At 39.7% G+C, this 27,527-nt stretch overlaps 1 protein-coding gene across 1 annotated transcript in view; it reads left to right on the forward strand.

The window, feature by feature from the left end:
* arap2 (ArfGAP with RhoGAP domain, ankyrin repeat and PH domain 2) overlaps nt 1-27,527 on the forward strand; it is a 179,769-nt gene that overhangs the window by 22,575 nt on the left and 129,667 nt on the right. Inside the window, exons 8-9 of the mRNA XM_023966122.1 lie at nt 6,270-6,390; nt 19,772-19,965. Of these exons, the coding sequence (XP_023821890.1) occupies nt 6,270-6,390; nt 19,772-19,965 (315 nt within the window). The remainder of the gene's footprint in view (nt 1-6,269; nt 6,391-19,771; nt 19,966-27,527) is intronic.

Below are 27,527 nucleotides of genomic sequence, written 5' to 3' on the forward strand. Positions count from 1 at the left end.
ATTGTCTGGCTTTTAAAAGATTTCAAGGTATTCCATTTTATTCTGTTGGATCCAAATACATATTTGTACATATTTTGTAGAACTTTGCTATGCTTTTTAAAATATGACTTTCATTCAAAGCTTCTCTATTGCTTTAAAGTAAATCTTTCTTTTATAAATAAAGTCAAATAAAAATGAATAGATCAATAGATTTCAAAAGTGGCGTCCAAATACATCTCATTTACTTGACTGAAAATGTGCTTGCTATGGAGGTCAGAAATGTTATAACTTTAGCCTAAGTGGGTTTTTGTAATTTTTTTTCCCTACCAACATAAGTGGATTTTTGAAAAGCCTCAATAATGGCTTCTGAAAATAAAGACACGGAAAATTCTATTAAAAGAAAAAAAAAGAGACTTTCTGCTCTTTCGGCAGGTGTTTTAAACATGACACGAGTGCCTCTCTTTGCACTTGTGCTTCTTTTGTTTAAAAAACTGTGAATTTTTAATTAGATTGTCATCATAAATGTATTTATACTAATTAGCTAATTGTTGCTTCAGTTTTCAAAGTAGCAGCACTCTAAAATAAATGTTGAATTTGATAGAGAACAAAAAGTGGGTGATGTGTGGGCCTAGATTTGGTGTTATTTATATTATAAAGTATATAAAATAGAAAAAAATACTGTTGAAAATTCAAAATATTCTATCTTTATATATGTGGGTGAAAAGTGTTCCTTTAGGGGAGTAGGTTAGGGAACTTACAAGGCAAAAAAAAAACATCATGGCCATTTTTTGGTAAAGTTGTTATTCTTCCACTATCTGTTCAACAGAAAAAAAAGCCTCCAAACATTCTCATGCTTGTTCTCCAACTTTGAACAGCCAAAAAGAACCTCTTCTGTAGTCTGAGATCCTCTGGGATTTGTCAGTCCCTGACAGAACTGAGCGCACTTAATCGCTGTCACAGTTTGAAGGTCTCACTGTGATGTCATCATAGGGCTCGGAGAGGCGGCGTGGGAGAGTCACCAGATCCTCTCGTCTTACTTCGTCCCCTCCGCAGCATTTTCTCCAATCTGTCTGATCATTTACGCCTTTCTCTTGATTTCGTCAATGCTGGGATTGACTTTTGGAGAAAGCGTTCTGAAGCTATGTTGTTTGTGTGTGAGTGTGTGTGTGTGTGTGTGTGTGTGTGTGTGTGTGTGTGAGCATGTGTTTGTCAAACAAAAGCCTGGTTTCCAGCTAGTGAGAGGAGAAGTGGAGGGATGTGAGGATGGGGAATTGGAGAAGAGCTCAGGGTGGACAGAAGGCCAAAGGGGAGATGAGGTTTTAGGATCAGGGATCGGTTTCAGTATCAGTCTGTCTGCCTTCAATCTCTGATGTTGAGAAACGGTCTTATCAAACCTGAAAAAAACCTCCCAATTACCTTTTCCACCGTCTTCACTGGATATGTGCAGATACCTTGTGTCACACTGTGATTCTCAGATGTCATCAGGGATCATCAGAACATTACAATACCGCACGTTTCACACCGTTACATGTACGTTTACTTAAGGACAACAACATTAGACTAACAACAATTTAGAAGTATCGGAAAAACATTTTAAAATATTAAAAAAAGACATGTTATTTCCCTTTTTTCTTTTTATACGATGCATTGAATGCAAAAACTTGCAGAAAAAGAAAAGAATAATAAAATAAGTGTAGTTCAGAAAAAAGGGAAGTCACAACACTCAAAGCTGCAATTCTAGGGAGTGTTTTTCTGCTCTTTATTTTGTCTTATAAACATATTTACATTCATATTTTTAATAAGTTTCTTTTTTTCCCCCCTTATGTTTTGAATTTTCATTTATTTTCCCTCTATGCAGATGAATCTATATTAAGCCACATTCACCTTTATTTTTAAACCTATTTAACTATGATATATGACATATTGTTAAGAGAATTATGCTTCATTTGGTTAACAAAAATTCCCCCAAAACATGATTTTTTTATTTTTTTATGAAAGTAGAAGCAATAGCAGCTAGGGACCCCTCCCCTCGGTTGGTGCTGCTGACCCTGAAAGGTTTCCTTACGTTTGGATATCGCATGTTGGCATTCTGTTGTGGCTTCTCGAGCTGCAAAAAAAACCCGCCTAGGTTCACGCTCACTTCTCTCTCAGCACATAGAGCGTGTCACAGCCAGATCTTCACGTCAGGCGGCGTTAAGTCACTTCCTTGCATCCCCCGGTGAATACAGAATCTTATATTTTGCTAAGGAGTTGGAGTCAAGTGTCGTGAGAAACAAAAGTATGATGGCCTTAAAGTGCAAATCACATCAATACATCACCAGATGCAAAAGCATCTTAAGGATCACGACAATTAAAAAAACAAAACAAACAAAAATTACATTTTAAAAACAATATTCAAGAAACCAAAGAATGAAATCAAAAAACAGTTTGGTCAACAAAAATAATTTCCAGAGATCAAAATGTTGAAAAATGAAACGAGAGCAGAAAAGGTTGGTATTATGGGATATCATTGATTGGATGTTGATGTTTTGAAGAAGAGGGAAAGCAGAAGATTGTTTTGCCCAAACTGTGGTTAAAGAGTTGATTGAACAATCACCAAACCTTTGCAGTGGCTGTGGCCAGAAGCTTAAAGTCCCACTTTGACCATCTTTTGATATTTTCTACAAGTGTTCCCAAATTTAAAAAACCTGTGTTGTTTTCTAGGACATAGTTTCTGCAGAGCAGCAGGAGTTCATTGGAAATTCACTTCTGAGTTGTGGGAGGGACTTCTGGCTTAGAGGAACTCCGCCCCCCCTTCCACTTGTAAGCTAGTGGGTGAGCATTTAAACGGAGAGCTCTCAGCAACAACTGCTGCTGACGACAGGAACATAGATCTTTTTGTCTGCAAGTGGATGCATCGGAATGGAGCAGAGCGGGGAACTCTTTTTCAAACTGCTTTTTTTTGTCTGCTCCTGTAACTTCTAGATCCACAACGATTCGAATAAAGAAATATTTAAAAAAATGCAATTTCAAACTTAATTCTCTTCATATATACGTGCTTCAGAAAAATGCCACAAGAACATTCGCTTTTAAAAATGTCGTGATCTTTACATATGTTTTTGCGTTGACACATTCGTTGATGGGATTTGCTTTCCAGGGCTCTGTACAAAAGCAAAGATTGCAGTGACAGACAAAGCCACAACACTGAGAAAAATTCTGTTGAAGGACTGTCATTTATCATTACTCAGGGAGTCTGTCTTTACTCGTCTCGTGTCTTTTTTTTTGGCTTTTTCAGCGTAACACAACATTTGAATCAGAGTACAGTAAACAGAATAATCCCAAGCAAGTTTTATTTTGTTTCAAGCCATCTTCTCTATGAAAACAGTTTGTTTAATGAATCTTTTAGCTATGAGATCTGACAGAAATTCACTGGAAAAGCAGAAATCTCATGTTGAGTCATGACTTGAACATCTCTGCCTGGAAGCGCTGTCTTTTAAAAAAAACAAAAAACAAAAAAAAGAAGAGCTGATGCTCTTGATGCCCAGAGGCACAGAACTCAGCCAAACCCGCAGTTCTCCGCTGTCGCCTGTGGGTGTCCTCCTTCCTCCACTGCAAAGTTCTCACCTTAGAGCTTCAACTCCATTCCATCAGCTACCCTCCTCCTCCTCCGTTTTTGCCCTCCTCCTGCTTTCTCCACACGGCGCCTCCATTATTGTAGACGTTAGCTCCATTGCTCGGCCTTAATTGTTTCCCGAAGTTGAAGTCTACCAGGTTGTTTTTTCGTTCTTTCTTTTTTTGTTGCAAGTAGAAGCACTTCCACCCATGTACATATAGGGACGCCACCCCTAGAGTGAATGTAGACGAGGAAATAGTTGTGTGGTAGGAGGTCACAGGGAGGTGATTCAGATCTGTGTGTGTGTGTTATGAGACCGACCGATAGTTAGGCCTCATTGCTCCTCCTGGCAGCCTGTCCTGTCGAGATTAGCCCATAATGTACGATGGGAACAGCTGCGGCGTCTGAATCCCTCCTCCGCCCGCCGTCACTCCCACTGCTGACCGCTTCCTTTCAGCGGCGGAGTATTTACAGATGCGCAGCTCGCAATTAAACAGCTCTCTCCTTCGTGACCCCAAAACGTGAATTAAAACGATTAATTACCGTTAACCCGTACCGGGGTATAATTATCGGCGCAGAGCCACAGAGATAATTCATCCACACTCTCTTAGTTTTCTTCTCACCTTCTCTTAACTTCTGTCTAAATTTAGAGGGAGGGAGGGGGGAGACACTGGCGTGGAGCTCCCAGGGAGAGGAGTGCACCAGGCTGCCTGCAGTAATTAGGTTGAGCCACTTCTCGCCATTGTTAACATCCTGCTTTAATATGAGAAAGACCCCTCCCTGACCTGCTTTAGGCATCTTCATGCCTAGACCACATCTCTCTCTTCCCCATAAGATGCCTTCCCCACCTCCCCTCTCTGTTCATTTTTTTTAAGTTTTCATCTTCTGTCGCTCTCCTTTTCTTCTCTCATTGGCCTTTTCACACAAACCTAATTTTCCTTCTTTTTCCATTTCATGCTCCCTTCCTCCATCTATCCATCTATCCATCGCGGTCGTGGCTGATGTATTTTAGGCCGTGTGGTTTCCAGAAATACGCTTTCCAGGACTACAAGGTCAGCGGCTTAATTAAGAGTAGCGGGCGGGGAAGTCGGAAGTTTATTCCATCCTTCGATTGACTCCGTTCGCCTTTGAGTTGTGGAGGTAGCGCCCACTTCTGGCTGCTCTGGCGAGAATCTGAATTCCAGTCAGCACTGCTCAAGAGTGACAATAAAGCAGATCTTTCATGTTTGAACCTTTTTTTTTTTTTGCTTTGCAATGATAATGACATTATCAGCATGAATAATGCAGTGTCTGCCGCGACCTTTTTCCCCCCGTTTTTTCTTTTTTCTCTATAACCAAGGGATTTTTCACGCCGCAGCGGAAGCGTAATGTACCATCCCCAGGTTCACTCGAGAACATTACAGTCCGAGATTTTCTTGAATTTTTCTGCGTTCTCTTCCCCGCGTCTGGCTGTGAATGCTGATCTGTGCCTGGTACCATTCTGTCCTTGCTTCTTGAGCAGTGATAAAACGAAGTTTGATTTATCTCTTTTCCGTTTCACACTCAGAATGACCCAGTAGTTTTAATTGCCATTATCTGGGGAGATTGTATAGGCGGTCATAAAGCCCTCCGGTGCAAAAATCTCCTTATTATGATGCTTCCAGTGGAGCTACTGGGGGGGAAAACATGGGAGGGTAATGAAACGGTACACAAATCTCTTTTTTTACCTCAATACTTCCTGCGCTTTTGTCAAACCCCCAGAGTAGTGTGAAGATTCTATTTCTTTTTTTAATAATAAAAAGTTTGTTTTATGGTGTCTCTTTCTTCTCCTATGTCTTGTTGTTGTCTTTTGTGTGGAGACTTTTCTTTTTTAGCTTCTCTGGTTTTCAAATCTACCACTTTTCAAGTCTGGAGGTAAAAAGATCACATCAATGCTGATTTTGGCGGAGCGCGTTCTGCCTCCGAAACACACGTCCCCGCTTTGAGTTCAAAAGCTCCATGTCCAGGAGCCGTGCGCCATTTATCAAAGATTTCTCTTCTTCTTTTTGCTTGAAAAAGATCAGAGTTGCTGTTTGTGCAAATACAATGGATGATACGTGGCTCTGCTTTGATGAAGGTATCCGTCAGTGTGGGCTCAAACTGAGCGCCAGTCTTTTTCCGTGTGCAACTTCTGATACCAAAGATGGAGTTATTGTGAAGTGCACAGAGGTGCATAATCGTTGGAATGGGTGTCAAGCATTGACTGTAGAATGGGAACTGGACTGAGTGAGTGATATCCTGTGATGTCACCTGTTTTCTATGGGTGACATCACAGGCCTAAAATTCAGAAGAGCCACTTTTTTTGCCATACGGACTCTGCCACGTTGGATCCAGACAACAGTTTTTGGTTTGGGTCATCATTTCTATGGCAACCACTCTTGCTCCTCAGGAGTGAGCTTGTTGGAAGGTCATACCCCTACCACCCGTAAGCGGGAAATTCTGTCAGTCAGATTTTTCAAACGTTCGACATGAGACCACATACTCTTATTGAAGCTTCTGATTGGTCAGTTTAAAGCTTGAATAACTTGCACCACAGAAAAAACATGTTAAAAACAGCTAGCAGAGCAAAAATGACGTGAGGGGGAGAAGGGTCACACCCATTTCTCATATCCATTCAACGGCATCAATACATGTGGATTTGCTTCTGATCTGTCTGGGTTTTTGTGTGTCCTCCTTTTAGGAGATGTACTCTAAAGGTTTGATCCTGGCCAGCGCTATCAGACAGGTGCGGGGATTAGGAGACAACAAGTTTGAGGTCATCACCTCCCTGCGGACCTTCATATTCCGGGCTGAAGGAGAAGGTACATCCGCTGCACCTTTTTTTTTCTTTAATTGTTTTTTTTTTCCTGGTTTCTTTATCCTCCTCCTGAATCCTGAATCTCAATCCATCTTGACCTTTTTCTTGTATTTCTCATCACTCTCCTGCTTGTTTTATGTTTGAACATATTCATTTTTTCTCACTCCATTTGGAGCTTTTATGCTTGTTTTATTTAGAATCTTTTTGAAATCTGCCTCAGGACAAGAAGTTCTGGGATATTTGGGTGGATTTACTCTGTTTTAAGGTCCTTATGAAAAGATCAATATCCATTTCATGCGTGCAACAAGTACCACAGCAAAGGACGACAGCAGCGCAGCGCTTCCATAGAAATACTGTGGATACAAATGGTTTTTATGTGTTAATGTAGGCATCTGATTACCAGGTTTGCAGTGAGCCTGACCTCCTGAGGAATACCTGACTTTGCCTTCCATATTATTTAAATTTCACTGAAGCTGTTTCTCCTCCAAAAGACCTCGGTGCAGATTCTGCGTTCGGTCGTATAAATCAGGTTTGGATTATTAGCTTAGGCTGTGATTGATTTGTTTTTGTGTGTGGCAGTGGATTTTTTAAACTCAACACCCAGAGATCCTCACTTGTTTTATTTTGCCTGCCTTGTGTCTAAAAACCTTTAAACAAATGAATTATGGTATAAATCAGCATTTTATATAAAAATACGAAATAATGGTGTTAATTATTTATAAAAGTGCTTTAAAGCAGATAATGGGGACACAATAACAAGCTTTCTGCACTTCAACCAACAACAGAAAGAAATCGTAAAAAGATCTTATTTGTTTGATCTAATGAACTGAAGGTAAAAATAACCTCAAACAAAAGGACAGTTTTAATGAGACCTAAAGATCAAGTCTTTGCCTTTGAAGTGTGAACCAAGTCTGTCTGGTAGCAACTTCCTTCCTGAACATTCTGTACTATAATAACATGTAAAGTGCAACAGTTATTTGGCTGTGAGCGTGTTATAGGCATGTTTGTGGTTACACAGTGGGTAAAAAAAAGTGACGTCAAAAATGAGTCCTCTCTGCTCTGAAGACTTCTAACAGATTATCAGCACTGTGTGCTTTTTTATTATTATAATTATTATCATATATTTTAAAAATTATTATTACTTTTTCTTGTTGTGGTAACTGAAGAGCCACAGTCCATGTCTTCACCTAGAGGCAGAATTTTCTGCTGTTTGATGATGGATCAGAGCTATTCCACATGTAGCTGCTTTGTCTTTATTAAATCAGCGAAAGAAAATGTTCACCTGTGGAATACTCACAAATAGACTGAAGCAAACACACACAAACGCCTATAGGCAGGCACGCACACAGACGGCAGCACATACGCACATTGCCTTAGGCAAGCAAGTACATAGACATAATCGCATCCACACACTTGCATGAATACGCGCACACACGCATAGACAAACACCCCTATTGGCACACTCAGATGCACGCACAGGCACTTTCACACACACACAACACAAACACACACATTCGCTCACTTTTGTACAATCGCAGACACACAAAGGAACACACACCTGCACACAAACATGCACATCTGAAGACACACACACACACTCGCACACACACACAAACATGCATGCACACACCTAGAAGCTAACACAAAACACAAATGCACATGCACACATTCAGACACAAAACTCTGTGTGCGTGACGTCCAAGTTAAATATGAAAATTCTAATTTGGATTAGCTAAAATCAATTAACAATTAATTATAAAGGACCATTTTTTCAGAAAATAATTAAACAAACAAAAAAAAATCATGTAGTGTCTGTTGAGTTGAGCTGTCTTTGAACTTCACTCTCCTCCTGGATTGGTTACTTAGCTACACTTATTTGACATCTAATTAAATCAATTTCAGCAAATCCTTATTTACACAATAGATTTATTATTGGTTAACATTTTAATATAAAAAAAAACAAATTGACATACATGTCTGTGTCTATTATTTCTTAGACATGATCTCTAATTGAGACAATTTCCCAGCCTGCACTGGTTCGCTTTAGGCTGAGTTTTAAGAAAACTTGGATCCAGTAATGAGCTAATTTTTTACAGCCTGGGTCCATGTTGTAAAGTTAGCCTCACAGTAGCAGCTAGTTTATTAAAAGAGTGAGAATAAAATGTCAATGCTCTTTGCTAATCTGGTTTTTGGGTCCTCGTTTCATCATTGTGGACTGGAAGCTTTAATGGGAGAGGAAGGTGGCGTTTTCCTCTCCGGGTGCAATGCCGTCAACCCCCCGCCCGTTTAATGTCGGTGTAACTCGGGTCAAACAGCTCATTCGCTAATCGTGGGTCTGTGTCTGAAGTCACATGTCAGACGGCTTCTGATTGTGTTGAATGAGTGAGATTAGACAGATTGCGGTTCGTGTGACGACTGCAGTGAAAGCTGTTGAGTCACTGAGGATCACAGAGTGAATATGTGGCAACAGGCAGCTGAAGCATAATCATCTACAACAACAGAGCTGGTTATTGACATTGACATGTGTTGGGTCAGGAAAAGAAAAATCAACATTTAATCTTTCTCCTCATTAGTGCACAAAATCCGATTTTTTACACTTGGGGTCATCAAATGTAATTTATTGTTTAAGGCTGTTATTGTTCCTCAATACCACAATTATCTGCAGGAAGCAATCTAACTTATTCTGTCGAAAAAAATTAAATGATTATTTTAAATTAGTTGTAAATGTACAGATGTTTTTTAACTATTGACTTATGTAAAAAAAAAGATTATTTCATTTTACTTAGTCAGTTTTTACAACTTTATTTGTTATTAAATATTTGTGTAAGTTAGATTTTGGACAAAAGACATCGTTGGTTACAATTAAATCTTTGCACAGGAAAATGTCACAGCACTGGAAAAAAAGTCAGAATCACATGCATGGTTTTATGTTAATAATCTAATTATGTGAGCTAAATCTTGAAATAATCGATTGTGTGATAAGTTGATGTGCGTGATTTTAAGACTTGTCAAAAAAGAGGAGCGTTTGAAATTTTTTTACAGTTACAAGTTAGCAGTGTTTTTAATTACCGTTATATGTTGTTTTGAATTCATTTCATCCATTCTTCTCTGGTTCTGATTAAATTTAGTTTACAGTTGAGCATTTTTGCATATTTTAGTTCATTCTTTATATGCACTTCAGTTTGAAAAAACAAAACCATATGCCATAACATATATACCCCCCCCCCACACACACACACAAACACACACACCACTACCACCAAGATTGACTCACCAGAGAGAAAATACAACTGCATCTAGCGCCTGCTGGTTGCTCGTTTCAGACTTTGCGTCCTTGGAGCAGCCTTTTCCCCCACGAGGAGAAATAATGACAGCTCAAGTCAGAACAGAACTGAGAGGAAATAAAGGAGCATTTCTCAGCCAAATAGATTTGCCTTTAGGAGGGGCCTCACACCAAAATAATAGCATTGATTTAGTCTCTTTTGATGAGCTCAAATATTACGCCTAGCCCTTTTTTTTTATCCCCTAGCATCAATCTTTCTGGATTTCCGAAAGTACACCAGCAATTTTCTGTGAAACAGAGACTCAGTTCATAGTGTGCAAGGGTTTTTGTCTCTAACTCAGTTTAAAGATCCACTCATATGAAAATTGTGTTTAGTTGTTTTTAACATGTCCTTCTGGCATTTTTCTGATGATGAAAGACATATATATATATAGCATCTAGGTTTAGAATAACATTAATGCACTAAACCTCACATTTGTCCTGCCAAATCTCATTGGCTTTGCGTGATACTTATAACTGCATATCATCAGCAAAGAAACTCAAAGTCTGGTTGAATTTGACCAACAGGTTGAATACATCATTGCTTCAATGATTGGGCAACTGGGTGTCAGAGGTAGACCAGCTATCTCTCAGCTGCGGTTGATGGTTTATTTCCTGCCTACCCCAGTCACATATGGGTTGGGTTCACCCTTTAACACCTGTTCTAGGCTCTAGTGTTGACACTCTTTTGAAAACTGTAACTCTTCAACCGTTTAGGCTGTTAATTTAATTCTAGTGGATTCTGACGTGGAGAAAAGCAGTTTTTCACTGATCCTTTTTAGTAGTGGAGTTATTAGGCAATCAACCTATATCGGCAGTTTCTCAATGGCAGATGCTCCTAACCCTTCTAACCCTGTTGCGGACAAAACCTAAATAACACACGCTTTTTGACATACAGTAACTCTTCAACAGTTTACGCAATCAACTTGTTTCTGTTGTGGAGAAAAGCGACTTTGCGCTGTCATGCAACACTTTACATTAGGAAAGTGCTGCATGTCAGTACAAAGCCTATCTGCAAAGCTGCTTTTCTCCACAACAGAATCAGCTGATTCATATTGAAATAACTTTCAGGAATATGAATGGGCAGTTGAACAGCAGTGTACACAGGTTATAAAGGTAGAACAAACACCGGAGACTGTGTGCCATTTTTTTTTTTAACCAAAATAAAGTGATTTTTTAAAAGGGGGTGGGTAACTTGTTTAAAATGATGACTCATTTCTGCAGCTGAAGTACACACATGAAAAACCTGCATGAGCAAAATATAATATTTTCTTTTAAAAACACCTTAAAAAAGGTTCAGAAACAGTTGAACCCTTTAGCCCCGGGGATGTCCCTGGTGAGACCTAAATAACACATGCTCTTTGACAAACTGTAAATCTTTGACCTCTTATGCCAACAACGTGAATCAGTTGATTCTGACACTTATTAATAATCTTAACAAAAGACAAACCAATCCATCGAATTTCTTTTTATGACGCCTTTTCCTTCAACTGCCTCATAAAATTGATCACAGGAAATGTTTTAGTCCTCTTTGGTGGTTTTCAATTGACATTCAACTGATACTGCCATCCCGACAGGAGCTGAGCGTTAGTGAAAGCTCTCACGATTTTGAGGGCACTTCTAAACACCTGCAAACAATGGGGAAGGTGGCTGCCTGTATTAGGAGAGGGACCTAGGAGGGGAACTGGAAGGAAGGAGAAAAAAGGAGGAGGTGAAAATGTGGCCTCATCACTTCATACATCTTTAAACAGGCCCACTCGCCTTGTGCTGAAGAGTCATCAATCTTTGGAGAAGCACATGAAGAGGAGGGAGAAATGAGGAGACTAAGAGAAGCTGTAGGTTAGCGAAGTGGAGTTAAGGAGCTGATGGAGTTGAGGCGAAAAAGGGAGTAGAAAAGGATGGCGTGATGGTCAGAGGAGTTTGCAAGAGAGGGAAAGTCATCCAGGAGGGGATAGAAGCAGCACGAGGAGGAGAGGATTGACTGGGGGAATAACGGGATTGAATAAAGCCAGAGAGACAGACATGCAATCTCTGTGTGAAAAAGTGTCTCGGAGGTAAAGGCGGTGACGGCAGGGAAAGATGAAAAGGGCAGAGCGAAGATGGGGAGATGTAGATGGGAGAAGTGACTGAATAATTGAAGGCCACCGGAGAGAGTGTGCATACAGCTGTCTGCTGATTCCACACGTGGTCCACAGGTGGCCCCTTCCCTCAGGTACTGTCATTCGAGAAGAGAGATGGGAAAATGAAGAAAGGCACAGAGGGAAGAAAGCATGAAAGGTGATGGAAAGCAGATGAGACGAAGAGGGGTGGCATTAGGAGGAGTGCAGGAGTTTCGGATGAACATAGTCTAGCAGAAGATTATGTCCTGATACTTTAGCATTTGCCTTAGGCTGGATTTTTGCAAATGTTAGTTTTGTGATGATAAAAGAAGAGGGTTAAAGAATATAACAGGTTTGTGGGAGGAACATGATTGTTGAGACCAGCCCAAAAGAAAAGGATGTCAGCTCTGAGTCTGGAAGGTTGTGGGATTGGATCCATGTTGGGTTATACCTAAGACTTTAAATGTGGAAACCAATACTCCATGCTTGAATCCTTGCATGAAGGATACGAGCAGCTAATTTTTGTGAGTGCATCTTGGAATGGAGAACGGACAGACAGAGAACACATATTGAACATTTGTGTTACAAACCAACATCTTAATGGTCAAAATACTGTAATTCTGTAAGAATCACGACCCAAAATGCTTTACAATCACATTTACACACACACTCACACACCAATGGTGTGCAAGGCATTAGCCAGATCACCTGGAGCAATCTGGGGTTTGGTGTCTAGCCCGAGGACACTTCGACACACGGGCAAACTAAACATGCGATCTTCCAATCAGAGGTCGACTGCTCTGCCTCAAGCTGCCCCAACTAACCCCAACTTGACTTATAAGCTTAGATTACTTAAGGATACACAGTATTTAAATGTCAGTCCACCACCTTAAATATGCAAAACTCAGATCCACTGAAACTGAACATTTTGTCATGTTCCCTAAATCATTTCGTCATTTTGTGCCATCAAAAGTATCCCTGCTCACTATTGTAAATCAAACTTACTGCCCAAATATACATAACCCATGTGACACTACCAACATAGACCACACACAGGGAGTGGGCACAATGGTTACATCCCTTTACCCTCTATCCATCTTCAGAACCCACTGAATCCCTTTCAGGCTCACTGGATTGCTGGACTCAACTCTGCTACTGTTTGGCTAAGGTGGGGTACACCCTGAACAAGTCATCAGGCAGTTGCAGGGTCAAAACACTCACATTCCCACTTGGGGGCAATTTAGGACACACGCTAAACAGATACGGACACACGCTGAACGCGCGTTTATGACGCAAGTACAGTCCATTGTTTTCATATTGGGCAGGCAGGGAGGGCCTACTTTTTCTTTGTCTTATTCTATTGTTTACAAGCACACGTCTGCAACCTGCAGTTGGATCAAGCTTGGGGTGAAATTTTGAAGTTGTGCAAATCTCGTGAATCTTGCTCCAGGCTTTTTCTTTCACAGCTCTATTTGGACATATTAAAGACTTGGTGACATAATTTCGGCACACACTGCAATTATTAATTTTTTTGGCACTTCTATGATTTTTAAAATGGCGCCATCCATTTGGCACCAGCTCAGTGGCCTTGTGGTAGTGGTAAAGTGTTTTCCCGGAGACTGGAAGGTCTGGATTTCAAATCCAGGCCCGGTCATACCAAAGACAGTAAAAGGACACAGAGCCTCTCTGCTCGACACTCAGCATTAACGGGTTGGATTTAGGGGTTTAAACAACCAAATGGTTCAGAGCACTGCCTTGTCTGCAGCTAACCACTCCCCCAGCACCAAGGTGCGTGACAATTAATGGGACTTTAACTTTTAACAAATCCATGCTACATGTAGCCACATGTGAATATGAGAGTTTTGAACGCAGAAGCCTATGGGCTTCTCATTGGAAATGGCCTCTTGAATGTGTGTTGCCGAGGGCGGTGTGAAAGTAACTTAAGGCGAGAGCACTAACTACTGGGCCACCCCACTTAACCCTCCTTTTTGTTTTTTTAGACATGCACGTCCATTTCTCATTAAAAAGGAGAAATCTTTGGTCCATGATCTGCTTTACATTCTGATGCAATGTTTTAATGACTCAACTACAGGTAATTACTTTGTACTACCTTAAAGACACTTTTTCCGATGAGGGTCTTGTAGACATTTGCCTGCCTAAGTTAAGTGATAATTGTACAGATGAGCTTAAAAGGAACATACCCTGCCTCCCTTTAATCATTTAGAGTTTTGGGGTGAAATACTGACCTAGGAGACAATACAGAACATGGAAACACTCAGTGTGCCTCGTAGCTTTTACTTTTTTTCAGTCTCCCTTTTTTTTCTGTGTTGTTGATGGAGACTGTGGGCGGCTTCTAAGATCTCTGCTGAGCGCTGAGAGGACCTGGCTCTCATCTCGTCCTCTTTCAGCGAGGATTATCTGCCTCTCTGCTCGTCTCTCTGCTCGCAAAGAGGAACAGTCTTTTCAGATAGATGGCCGTACATGAATATACCCTGTAATAACCGATAAAGCTGGATAGCTGTTGGGTTTTTGTGGCAGAGAGCAATGTGCTTTCTTTTTATATTCATGCATTGGTGAGAGTATGTCCTTGTTTTTTTGCAGATGTAGTTGGAAAAAAAAGTTGCTCTGGCAAGCAATGATGGAGATTCAAGTGCAGGAGTGAGAGACAAACATACACTGAAACATATGCAAAAGACATTCAGGCACACAGGTCAGATGCAGTCGTATGGGTCTGACACTTTTTTTCATTTTTAAATCCAGTTTCTCTCAATTCTCCCACCTTTCTCCAAGCTCTCCTTGCATTCAGACTGACAGCTTAGCAGAAGAGGAGAGTGGAGGGAGAGGAGAAGGCCCTGAATAAATGAACAGGCAAATAAAATAAGTGCAGGACAGGTAATGGACCTCAGAAAGCAGGGTGGGGACTGAACAGTAAGGCGTAGCGATGTAAAGGCCAGTCAATAATTGAGCAGGTTGTTTATAATTAATGCCAGCTTTTTGTGAATTCATAAGAAAATCAAGGGTTGCTTGACCAGAGATGAGCACGAGCACAGGAAGCACACAGCCTATGGGATCTCAGGTAAGCAGAACCAAAAGCTGGGACTTTTCCTCAGTAAAAGGGGGAGGATATGGCTGCATGCAAAGTCAAAAAGGCTGCAGGGGAGCCAGAACATCCTGAAGAAGAAGGTAAAGTGTATTATCAGCTTTTACAGATTGATAATGAGTAATAAGTTATGGACAGGTCACAGAGACCACCCCCTCCCTCCTTGTTAGTCAGTGAGAATGAGGTGTGGGAAAGAGTTCCTTTATCGTCATTTTATGCAGAACGGAATTATGCTCCCAAGGTGTTTAAAGTCGATCAGTAAGACTTTAACTGCGTTCACAGTAACTCTAGAACTTGTGTGCAACACGCTAGTCATGTTAAAGTAGAAACAATACCTGTGACTCCCAGCATGTACAAAACCAGACTGATACCGCTAAAACAAATCTTACTGCTAACTCCCAACTTTTAGTGACACAGGAAAAAAAAAAAAAAAGTCTGACATCGCTACATGTTAGCAACGTTATAATTGTTATAAACACGTTAGCGTGTTTATTATAAAACCCAATATTGTTTGCAATCTGCAAAAAAACAGACTGACATTTTGACAGAGTGCTACAACATCAGTAAACACAACCAGAATTAATCCATATGTAAGGTGCTCCGGAGTCTTTTAAAAAAAGTTTAGGCTTTTATTTCCACCTACGGTATGTACTTTACATATATTACTTTTAAATCAAATGTCAGAGAGAAAAAAATAATTTTCTTTGAAAGCAATATTCATTCACACTGTTTGCTATTTCAGTTCTTTCAAGAAACTTTAAGTGTTTCTATAAAATTCCAATAGCAAAATGCTTCAAGTGTTTCAAGCGATCAGCACGGCTAGACAATATATATATATTTTTTTTAATTCTGTACATAACATTCCAGACATGAGAAGTCATGAACATGTCCTGAAGGCTGATGAAAGACGAGCTACAGCATCAAGTGCAAACCAATATTTGATTGTGTTTTAGTAAATGCTCGCCCCCTATATTTTATTTCAAGTTATGTTTTCCTTCTTTTGTGCATCGAATAGAATGTCTTCAAAAGTACTTTTTGCTTTATATTCTATCATAATTTGAAAGTGTTCTTATTTTGCTTTTTTATGGTTGATGTTCTCAAATTAAAAGAACAAACTTGAAAATTGACCATAACAAACAACAAAACACACATGTGTACACCTTGGAGGTGAGGCTGAGTAGTCCTCATGAGAAGCAGAGGAATGGCAGATGTCTTCAGTTTATGTGGACACAAACTCCTTTTTAGATCGATGCCTTTCAAAAGTGTGTGTAAACATCCAGACATTAATTGTTTAACGCACTTTGACGATTTTTCTTGCACAAAAGAAAAAGCACATGAAGAAGCTAATAATAGACCGTAAAAGCGGGCGGAAGATCTGCTGAAAACGGAAACCACTTTTGTTCCAAATCCCTTAACAAAAGGACGGAAACGCAGACGTCCTTGTTCGGAGATCAATCATGTGGTTTTCCATCCTGTCGTTTGCTCAAAGGAATGATATCCAAAAATAACTCCTTGACAGAGAAGTGTGTGCAGGGTACTGTGCGACCACACAAATGTTTTTTGTTTATCTCAGTGCATCTTCTTATCGCTTTGTGTATCATGTCTGTCACTCTTTCAGGGGCTTTTGTATTTAAATTAGGATTTTTTACATTTTAAATTAAGGTTAAGTTACTTTAAAAAAAAAATCTACTCATTTAATTTTTCGTATTAACTGAACAAATTAAGTGAAAGAAAGGCTGAAAAAAAAAAGCGAAAAGTTCTTTTGTTGTATTTTGTTGATTTGCAGGACCTACCTGGGTAATCAGAAAGTTTTCCATCAGTTTGCTGCTTGTAGTTGATTCAACTTTTTTCAACCAGTTATGTTGAACATTTATCACAGTGGGCTTTGCGTTGGACCTGTGATGTTAGTCTGTGTGTTTGCGGTCCTTTGGTAATTCGTGTGTTTCCACTTTGTCAGCTTTGATACGGCGCCGTGTCTTGGGCGGTGAGGGAATGGGCTTTACAGCATTGACTGCTTGTCTTCTTTTAAGTTTGTTTCAAGAGTTCAAACAGATATCTGACAGGCATTTTGTGTGTGCATTGTTTAAATGTAAACCCCCGTGCTACATTGAAGTTATTTGGCTAAGCTGGAAACTTGGGGGGATTTATGGAGCGTTAGAACTTGTGTGTCCCGCTCAATGACGAGTGCTTCTGAAAGGAGGCCCAACAGCACTCTGAGATATTGTTTTAATTTCTTTGGAGATCCAGAAACTCAAGGATTTTCTGCGGAGAAGAGTAAACAGAATTGGGGCAAACAATGATAGTTGTTTTCTGTTTTGTTTAATGTCTGCATGCATTAACCTCAAACTTTAAACTTCTAACTTTATTGATTTGTATAGCGCTTTTCATTTTGGTTAAAAACACAAAGCGCTTAACATAAAAGCAGATAAAATAGTCATAAAATATGAAAACTATATACAACAAAAAACACAGGACAATCACACACAGATGGAACCCCTCCCTCACCAGATTCCTCCCTCCACCCACCCAGTTCCCCCAGTAGAACCCTGAACAAAAATGAAGAACTGCAGAATAAAGAATGATTAGACACTGACTTGAACTCTTTTATTTATCTTAGCCGTGCCCACCAGCCAATTAGGTAAAAAAATATAAATAAAAAACAATCTAAAAAGGGAAGGCTATCAAACAAAAACAAAGATGTAGGAATCCCTCTACATAACTAACAAAAAAAATTATGAGAAGTATTGACCGTTTAGAGAACTGGACTGTGTGCGTTACGACACGCATAGTAAATGGCTTACTTCCGGCTCCAATTAACTGAAGTCATTTCAGTCTCCTTTTTTCCATGAAATGGACTCTGCTATTTGGAGCCAGATGGTGTCAGTAAGCACTGATTTGTCTGGGTCAGTCTGAATCAATGTTTTTATGGGAAATGCTGTCACTAATCAGGAGAGAACTTGTTGGAAGTCCACACCCCTTCCACCGAAAGTGGGCTCGGGAGAATGCCAATAGTGTGCAAAGCAGTAATCCAAGCAAAAGGTGGATACTTTGAAGAACCTAGAAAAAGACATATTGTCAGTTGTTTCACACTTTTTTGTTATATATATAATTCCACGTTTTAATTCATAGTTTTGATGCCTTCAGTGTGAATCTACAATTTTCATAGTCATGAAAATAAAGAATACTCTTTGAATGAGAAGGTGTGTCCAAACGTTTGGTCTGTACTGTATATAAAGAAAATTGAGCTTAAATGAATTCAAATCATTTTGAATTAGGAGCAGATGAAAAAAATGCTATTTTTAAAAGAAGCTTGTATTTGTGACATAGAAGCTACAATGGCAAGCCACAAGCTCCCTTCTATGCTTTATCTTGATGCATTTCCTTGTAAACGACTACATCCATGTACGTCTTTGTTTTCCTGGCATCTCGCTCAAAACTGTACAACTGGACAGTCCAATATTGCTCACCATTTTTGTTACACAAGTGATGTTAGGTTGAAGGTGTGAGGGGCCGTAAGCTAGTGGGAGTACATGAAAATAAATGGATGGTGGGAAGGAGACGTGTTGGTCTATGCCAACAGTCTCACCCACAACTTAGAGATGAATTTTTAATGAACTACTGACACTACCGACAAACTATGTCCTTGAAAACAGCATAATACGACCTAAAAAAACAGCGGTAATTGTTTAAAATGGATCAAAAGATGATCAAAAGTGGGTCTTCAACACCAGAGTTTTACCTTCAGTGTTAACATTCTTTCACCTACTAACTCTTCCTCCATTTATGAAAAGTGTCTTTGTACCGTTACATACATCAGTCATGTGCAAAGATGATATGAAAAGCTTTTCTGAGGGTCGGAATGAGCTAATTCATGTTAAATGGTAGAAGAATTATGGTATGTTACAGAGTTTGTCGTTTAGATGTAACGGATGATACCTCTGGTGTGTTAAGTAGTCAAAAAACAAAATATTCATAGGTTGGTTTTTTTTGTTCTTGCAGTTTAAACTAAACATTTTTCAAGAGGACAGTTTTAATGTGAACCATTTCATTTATCTTCAACAGTTATCACTGTGACTTGTCTGTCTTTGTTGTAATTGACTGCTTTGAAGTTCAGCACAATTTAGTCTATAATTTGTGATTTAGTTACCACTGCCCTCATGGGTGCATATAGGCTATCTGGCAGGGAAAAATGGGCAAACCTGTCTGGGGAATGCAGGTGGTGCACATGAACTATCAATGCGATCTCCTGGATTCTATTACATATAATGAACATTACAGACCTCTCTCATCTTTTTTAGTGGGACAAATTGTAGCAACTGATACTTTTTTGCCCCACTTAACATGGGTAAAAACACTTACCTTTGTTTGCTTTCCAGGCTCTACTCTTTATTTTGTTCAGTTAGATATTTTAATGAAATGTTGAGCTGAGCTCACTTTTACCATGTCTTGCACAAAAAAGACCCACAAATCTGAGACGCAGCAGCCATCTCCCCCCTTAGTTTTAAACTTGACGTGTTTAGATTTGATTTCTTTTCTCCCCAACTTCATTTTTACCAGTTGGACGTCATGCTGAGTTTCAATTACTTTTCTTTTGCTGTGGAATTTTTTTGTATCAGTATTCAGTGGAGTTTTAGAAGCCACAGAACCAATGTAGCTCACTGAAGAGATGCAGAATTGATGAATTAATGCACCAACTCAAAGACTTTAGTAGTGCCTGATCTCTTTGTCTGGCTGTCTCTCTTTGGCTTTTCTTGATTTCTTTCCCTCTTTCCTGCTTTTACACATCTCGTGCTTGCATCCTCATTCGCCATCTGCCTCTCTTTTGTGTTTTGTGTCTGTCTCACACTCATGCACGTGTCCATAGGGGAGCGCCAGGAGTGGATTGAAGCTCTTCAGACGGCCACGCAACCCCCTGCCTGCAGCTCCCAGAAGCGCTCCAACACCCTTTCCCATCTTTCCTCCACAAACAAACGAGGCTTGCTGGAGCTCCGTGGTTACAAAGGCAAAGTGCTGGTGTCCCTGGTGGGAAGCAAAGTCAGACTCTGCAAAACAGAACAGGTACTTCCAACACCATCGGGAACTCCTCTCTACAGAGTGACAGCTACGTATTTAAAAGAAGAAAGATGATAAACCCACTTGAAGCTAGGTGTGGGAGAAATGGAGGTGTTCATGAATGTGTAATGTAGAAAGTCAATAGGTACGTGTTAAAATGCTCCAGGCTACAGTGAGGTACAATATGCTTGGAGAACAAGCACATGCTACTACTACGCTGCAATGGCTGGTTATTGGTAGTGATGTTGCTGAAGTCTTCATGTCCTCCTTCCTTGGACTCCAAGCTCCCTAGACCTGCAGCATATTTTGCACAATTCTGATCTGTAGGTAAAGAAAATTTTCTTGGCGAGTGTCACACCTGTCATTTCAGTCATAGTTGTATCAGGTTCCGGAGTGATTGGAGTTTTACCTTTGTGTGCAAAATAACACCTTTGCACATGCCCAGAATAGTGCACAACACTTTTCAAGAGGAAAACAACCTAATAGCTTTTATTCTTGTTTTGTCTAAATGAACTAGGCTTAGAAAGAACCCCAGTCCTCCCAATTTTTTTTTTCACTTCCCATCAGCTCAAATTTGCAACAAGTAGTGACATTAAAGTTGAATAAATGCAAACTCCATGTAATAACCAAAAATCGAAATTTGAAACCAAATTGTGAAGAAAGTGAATTGTTGCATTCTCACTGCAAACTGAGATGCATTGTTTTTTTTTCCTGATACTTTCGTGTCTAAATCATTATGAGCTACAGTGCCCCCCCCCCGTCTCTTCTCTGAACTACTTGTCATTAAAAGTTGACCATCCATGACTGTTAACACTTGACAAAATCTTTTTGTTTGCCAACATTTTTTACTTTGAAAACATCACCTTTTGAGAAAAAAATGGCCTCTTCCTGTACAATGTACCCCATGATCAGTAATATTTAAATCACCTGTGAGTGATCACAACGATAACTTGATCATGTATGTTTGAGCTTTATACCCTAGCTTCTCTTGAATCCTCATTTCCCGTAAAGATTGTAATCCATACATGCAGAAGTAATCTTTCAATTGTTTGAGAAGTTTGAAATTTTAAGTGTGTCTTGTTTTTTCATGTTTCTTCTCTTATTCATAGTTTTCCTACAGCTCAATTACCGTATTTTTTTGGAGTTTGCAGTTTGGCCGGGCGTGCAACTTATGAGATTTTTTTTCTTTTTGTAAAGAAAATAAATAGGCTCCTGTGTTAATTTTCCCACTAAAAACTGTTCTGTTTGTGTATTTATCAGTATTTGTTACTAACAGCAATACAGAAGAAGAAGAAGCGCCTCAGTGAGTTTTTCAAAAGGCAACACAAACTATGAAGAATTCAGTGCATTGTGTGATTTCATGTGACAAGAGTTTAGTTGACTTGCTAGCATATTCTTTATACTATGGTTATGTTAATAATTGTTCATGTGTTAGGCTAAAATACTACACACAATTCAATTTCTCCTATGTTTCATGTAGCTAAATATGGTTTCAATAGTGAAATGTGCATATATTCAGTCTATTATTGTTATCTATTCTGTTAATATGATTTGCCTTTGCTCCTGCATTTTGTTAAATCCATTTCTCCCAAACGTGCGACTTATATTCCGGTGCAACTTGTATATGATGTTTTCTTCTTTACTATACATTTTTTGGCAGCTGCGACTTATACTACGGAGAAACCTATAGTCTGAAAAAATGGTAAACTTCTTTAAACCTTGTGAAATCTCATTCCTATTTAGTCTCTATGCTTATTGGCCAGTCTTGTCCCAGGAGCAACATAAGATGGAGAGATACACTTTTGTCTGACTGTGTTTGTCGGGCTTATTTGATAATGCTGCTTTCATTCAGTTCATTTCCATCCCTGTGTTGCCTGCAATTCGATATGCTCTCTCTTGCAGTTTTGTTGTTTGCTTTTCATTACTTTCTTCATTAGCGTGAACAAACATCTTTGTAAGAATTCTCTTTCGGGTATCGCTCCATGTCAGCACATTTCCACTTCCTTGATCTGAGACAGCGGGAAAAACGGAGAGAGAAACTGAGCGAATCAAGAGGAGAACCAATTAATTGTATTATTCCAGGCTACAAGTTAAATCCCCTGCATGAATGCAGCAGGGAGCGGTAGGGAGTTTTTCTTAGGGGTGAGCGCACGGGGAGCAAAACGACAGGAGAGCTGAGACGATAACAGCGAGATAGATGAAGTGGATAGAGGAACACTCGGTACAGGGGTTGCAACCGAGTGAGGCGAGCGTTGGTGGTTTGTAAGAAAAGGAGAGAATGATGGAGAACAAGAACAGAGGGATGGAGCTATACAGTTGCCCCGTTCAAGTTCAGTGGAGTGGAGTATTTAATCTAACATGATGAACGAGCTATTGGAAACATCATCTTTCCACCTCCTCCCTTACCACCCCTACCCCGTCTCTTACAGACTGTAAGCCCTGCGATGAAGCCGTATTTAAGGTCACTTAAACACCAAGATAGAGAAAAGGAGGAGGTGCAGTGTTTGGCACACACCTTTATTTGAAGAAAAATCTCTCTGCCATGGAGTGGATCATAAGCAAATCGGTACAAGCAGAGAGACATGTTCAATGCTGTATCATCCCATGCATCACAGGGTTGATGTGGTCTGTCTTCTGTTCAGCAGCAGAAGGAATGATTGACGGCTCAGTGATTGTATCATGTTTTCGTACACAAAGTTTGTATTAGTCTTCAAGTCATTTCTCATAAACAGGATGATCTTTTTTCTCAAGTACTTAGTTTAGATTTTTTTCCGTATTTTGATACATTGGCAGAAAACTGACTTCAAGGATGTAGCTGGCGAAAGAACTGTGAACGTGTTAGAAATCCATGAACGTTTCTTCGTTTATCACAGGGTTACATTCTAAAAATAATCCGCAATTGGGGAAATCTGCAATGTAGGATTATAGATGTTTAAAGGCTGTAATACTCCTCACTTTAGTTTTCTCAGACAGACATAAACATTTTCACATTTTTCTCTCTTGGTCAAGCACTCAAAGTTCCAACCCTCATAAGTCCAGGATGGAATAATGCAAACAGAATTTAAGCAATTGAAAATATAAGTGAATGTGGCAAGCTAAACACATTCTGTACAGGAGTACTGTAACACAGAGATTGACTGATGCAAAACAATGTTGTGCTGTAAAAAAAATAATAAGCAAAATTGCTCTGAAAAAAATCTGGGACTCAGCGAGATTGGAAAAGGTATACAGTGATCCCTCGCTATAACACGGTTTACTTTTCACGGTTTCGCTACTTCACGGATTTGCATTGTGCATTGTGTTCTGCATTCTGATTGGCTAAAAAGTCACTCTGCTTTTTCTCTACCTGTGCGTCAATAACGTTGCAGTTTAATATGTACACGTACGTAATACAGCTTGCCAAATTTACAACACGTACGTGCAAATTCTCTTGCAATTTCGATTTTCTCTAAAACCCATAGAAAAAGAGCGACAACAACTGCCTATCACTATGTTCTTCTCCCGAACAAACACAGCTGCACTGCGGGCTTCAAAAGAAGAAAACACTGCAGAGCGGAGTCAGGATGCAGCGGCTCAGTCTTGTAGAGCAGTGAAATACACCTGAGTCACTATTTGTCCGACTGTTCTTTGTATTTTCTATAATCATTTTAAATCTCCTCCCGTATAATTCAATTACTCTCGGGCCGCGGTGGATGGGGCTAATCTCGGCGATTTGAAGCCTTCTGTTCACGGTGATGATTAAAATTATTATTTGACAGTACAGTTATTTGTTGAAAAAACTTTTCTAAAGTACTTTTATTTGTGAAACAAATGCTTGAGCCTGTAAAATGGTTTGTTCTTTCTTTTCAATGTATAATAGAGTTTTTAATTGTATAATACTTGTTAAAAAAATAGGTTTCTACATCACGGATTTTTCCTATCACGGGTTCTTTTTGGAACGTAACCCCCGCAAAAAACAAGGGTTTACTGTACCGAGATATAACAACGTAACACTGTGTAGATATAAATTGATCCTCTCACTAGTTTTCTGTACTAAGTATGATAGTTTGTTAAACATATTCTGGTTAAACGGAGGATGATGGAAGCAGTGCTCTTATTGTAGATGACAAAATTCTTTGCTGAGAAAAATAGGGAAAAACAACAAATGAAATGGAGCAGGAAACAATTCTTAAACATTAACTGGTTAGAAAAAATGCTTTGGTTTTACTGCCAAGTTCTGTCACCATTGCACTCTGACAGTGTGATAGTGAAATTGCGGCCCACGAGCTCCCTTATTCTAGTGTTTATCAACCGCGCCAACGATCCTGGTCCCAACTCAGAGGCATATTTCTAATGAACTCCTGCCGCTCTGCAGAAACTATGTCCTAGAAAAATGACCAAGATTTTTTGAGTTGGGCTAAAAAAAGAAGCATCATAATAATTAAAACATCACAATGGTATTGATTTAAAAAGAGCTCAACCGAGGGTCAGAGTGGGTCTTTAAACCCTTTTTAATGTTAAAATACTGTTGTCACTTATTCCCATTAACCCATCTGACCAATTGCCTGTCGCTTTGTCCTTCAATTCCTTTAGGGTAGTGCTATCATTTAACATTGGCCAACTGTTTTGTTTCGTCTGATGTACCTTATAAAACTGGTGCTTCTTATGGTCTAGAAAATACAGTAGAGTGGTTAATTTCATGTACAGTACAGAGCAAAAGTTTGGACACACCTCCTCATTCAAATGAATGGGAAGGTGTGTCCAAACTTTTGCTCTGTACTGTAGTTTCATGTAGTAGGGAGTATGTATATGAGCAAATGATGATGAAGACTCACTTTAATAGAAGTCTACAGAGGAACCACTCAATAATTTACTGAAAGTAATGTTGAACAGTTTTCAGATTCAATATTTCTATGGACGATACCCAAATATTGACCAAATCAAATTAAATATTTGAACTAAAAGAAGCTATAAAAATAAAGGAGAAGAAAAAAGCACTGCTGGGGGTGAAGGCAAAGCAATCAGGTGACCAAAAAACCTTTGGGTTTAGTGAAGCCATTGGATGGTTAGAATACCCCATTGTTGTGTAAATTGTTAGCTATTCACAACATGGGGTTAGGACATGTTGAATGCTGTGCAAAAAGCAATATTTTGACTTCGACTTCCTTGTGTTTTGCATGTTTATCACTGTCTCCTTGGCCTTTCTCCTTCTCTTTGGAAGGAGAAAGTCTTTGGAAGACTAATATATTTTTTTTCTCTATTGAAAGAATATTTTTCTAAACCTCTCAGTGAGACAGTCATAGCCTTCCGAGCAGCTTTGGTGAGCATGCAATTGAAAATAGAGGAGGTTGAATTTATTTTTTTGTTTCTTTCAGAAAAGATGTGTGCAGGAAAGTGAGTCTTTTTTCACAACAAAATTGGATTGCTTAAAAAAAATCATAAATGAATGCATAATAATACTTGGTGTCACTTTGACTATGTTTTAAGGCTGTAGATGTGATAACATGTCTCCCACTAGTCATAACAAAATCCCTTCTTTCATATAGGATGTTTACCATTGAGTCTGCACTTCCAACTCTGAGCGAAGTCTGCTACCAACCCTTTACCCCTCGTGCCTTTGGCTTTCTCTTTCCATCCCTCCTTTCCTTCATCCTTGGTGAAATAATTGGAGAGGGCATCAGGCCACCTCACATATGGGGTGGGTAACGAGTGGTGAGGGCTGGGTGCCCGCTCACCCCCAACTCTCTAATTGGCTGCCCAGAAGGAATAAGGGTCATATAGGTGGCTGTTTGCCCTCTTTGCACAGAAATCCAGAAAGGAAGGAAGGCATTGTACACACATGTGCATACATCACACTTCTCCGTCCGTCCTTAAGACCAAACCAGAAGTCCACTTTAGATTGGAATTTTTTGGGGGTTTTGACTGAGTTTGGCTTACAGTGCCACTCCATCATTACCATATCATGCATATTCAAATCTCTGAACACACTTAAAAGAGCAATAACTTTCCTCAGGCATAATTGAAGGGCACGTTTCTGCTGCCCCCAAGCTCTCACATCAAAAGCTTTATCTCAATTAGTACCTGGCTATACTGAAATTCCAAAGTCTCTCACATTTTTCCCATCTCTTCTGTCTTCCCCTCCTAAGATCAGAGTGTCCTAATTACCCATAAGCCTTCACAGGAGCCGAGTTCTCCGTGATTATATGCCATCGTCTTGTCTCTGTATCACTGACCGTTAAGATGGGAGAACAATGACTCCTACTTTTCTCCAAATTTTATCTGAAAAGTGTAAATGGAGAGAATGATCAGCACAGTCAAGGTTTTGACAACCCCCATCCCATTGACCCCACATCGCTAAAAAGATCAGGCTGAAGTGTCTTCACTGCAAATATTTAACAGACTGCCATCAAGTGCTACTCAATGTCAAATTTACCTACAAAGTTTGACAAAAATTATTTTTGCAAAGAAACACAGAGGCAGTGTCCAAATGTACTCCCTAACCCACCGGAAAGTCTATATTGTGCAGAACTGTATTTTGTCCTGGCTTTAAATCCAATTCAAACCCATACTCACTACATTTTTTTTAAAGCCCAAATTGATGTCAACCATTTACTAAAGTAAATCTGTTGGCCATCTCCCTTGTTGCGTCTCTGCTTTTCGCAGAGACTTCTGGGAAATTTCCAGGGCACTCGATTTTGAAATGGTAGATTCAGACAGCGCTACAAAATGGCGAAAGCACTATATGGTGCACTATGTAGTGAGTAGTGAAAAAAGTCGGACACGACCTGTGTCTGTACGTGCAAGATATTTTTTGCGGCAGTCAAGGATGTAAGTTTAGTCTGCGTTCCACAGGTGTCTCTGTTCCATAAACACCCCAGCACAAAAAAGAGAACAGAGACCAGAAATCACAGACAGGCCTGCTGCTGACCTCAGCACATCTTATCTGGTACCACATGCAGGTTTCACTGTTTACTCTGCAGCAGGCATGCATATTTCACAATACAATAGTCATGCACATATATGGAATCAAGTAAATGCATAATCAAGAGCATACAAATATAATGGAAACCTTGTTCACCTCCACAATGCATAACAAGGCGCTGTAAAACAAAAAGCAAAAAAGTATGCAAAATCGCAGAGAAAAAGAGCCACAATGTCATGAAAGGTGAATCGCAATATAGCGGGGGACCATTTTACATTTTAGTCATGACCAATGTAGTGATACACACCAGTTTTTCTCAAAAACTTCTGGTAAATTTCCAGAGTCTCAGACCCCAACAAAATGGCGAACGCCCTATTTTTTTTGCACCAACCAGGGAGTGAATTCAGTCAGCATGAATCCCTTTTCCCCACTCACACAAACACACACATGCAAAACCTTTTTTCCCCCACCAAAACACACCCAATCAATATGGACGGTGTCAGTTCATTTTGCTCATTGTTTGCTGTAATTAGTGTAAAGTGTTTGGCTGGAGAGAAGCAGTCGGCCCAGAAAACACAGATGATTTATTGCTGGCACTGCATCCTGGTGCTTAACTCTTCTGCTTTAAGCAGAATCTTTTTATACTCTTCAGCTGTATTGGTGTAAC

The sequence above is a fragment of the Oryzias latipes genome, chromosome 18 (genome assembly GCF_002234675.1).
Source record: "Oryzias latipes chromosome 18, ASM223467v1".
Taxonomy (NCBI): domain Eukaryota; kingdom Metazoa; phylum Chordata; class Actinopteri; order Beloniformes; family Adrianichthyidae; genus Oryzias; species Oryzias latipes.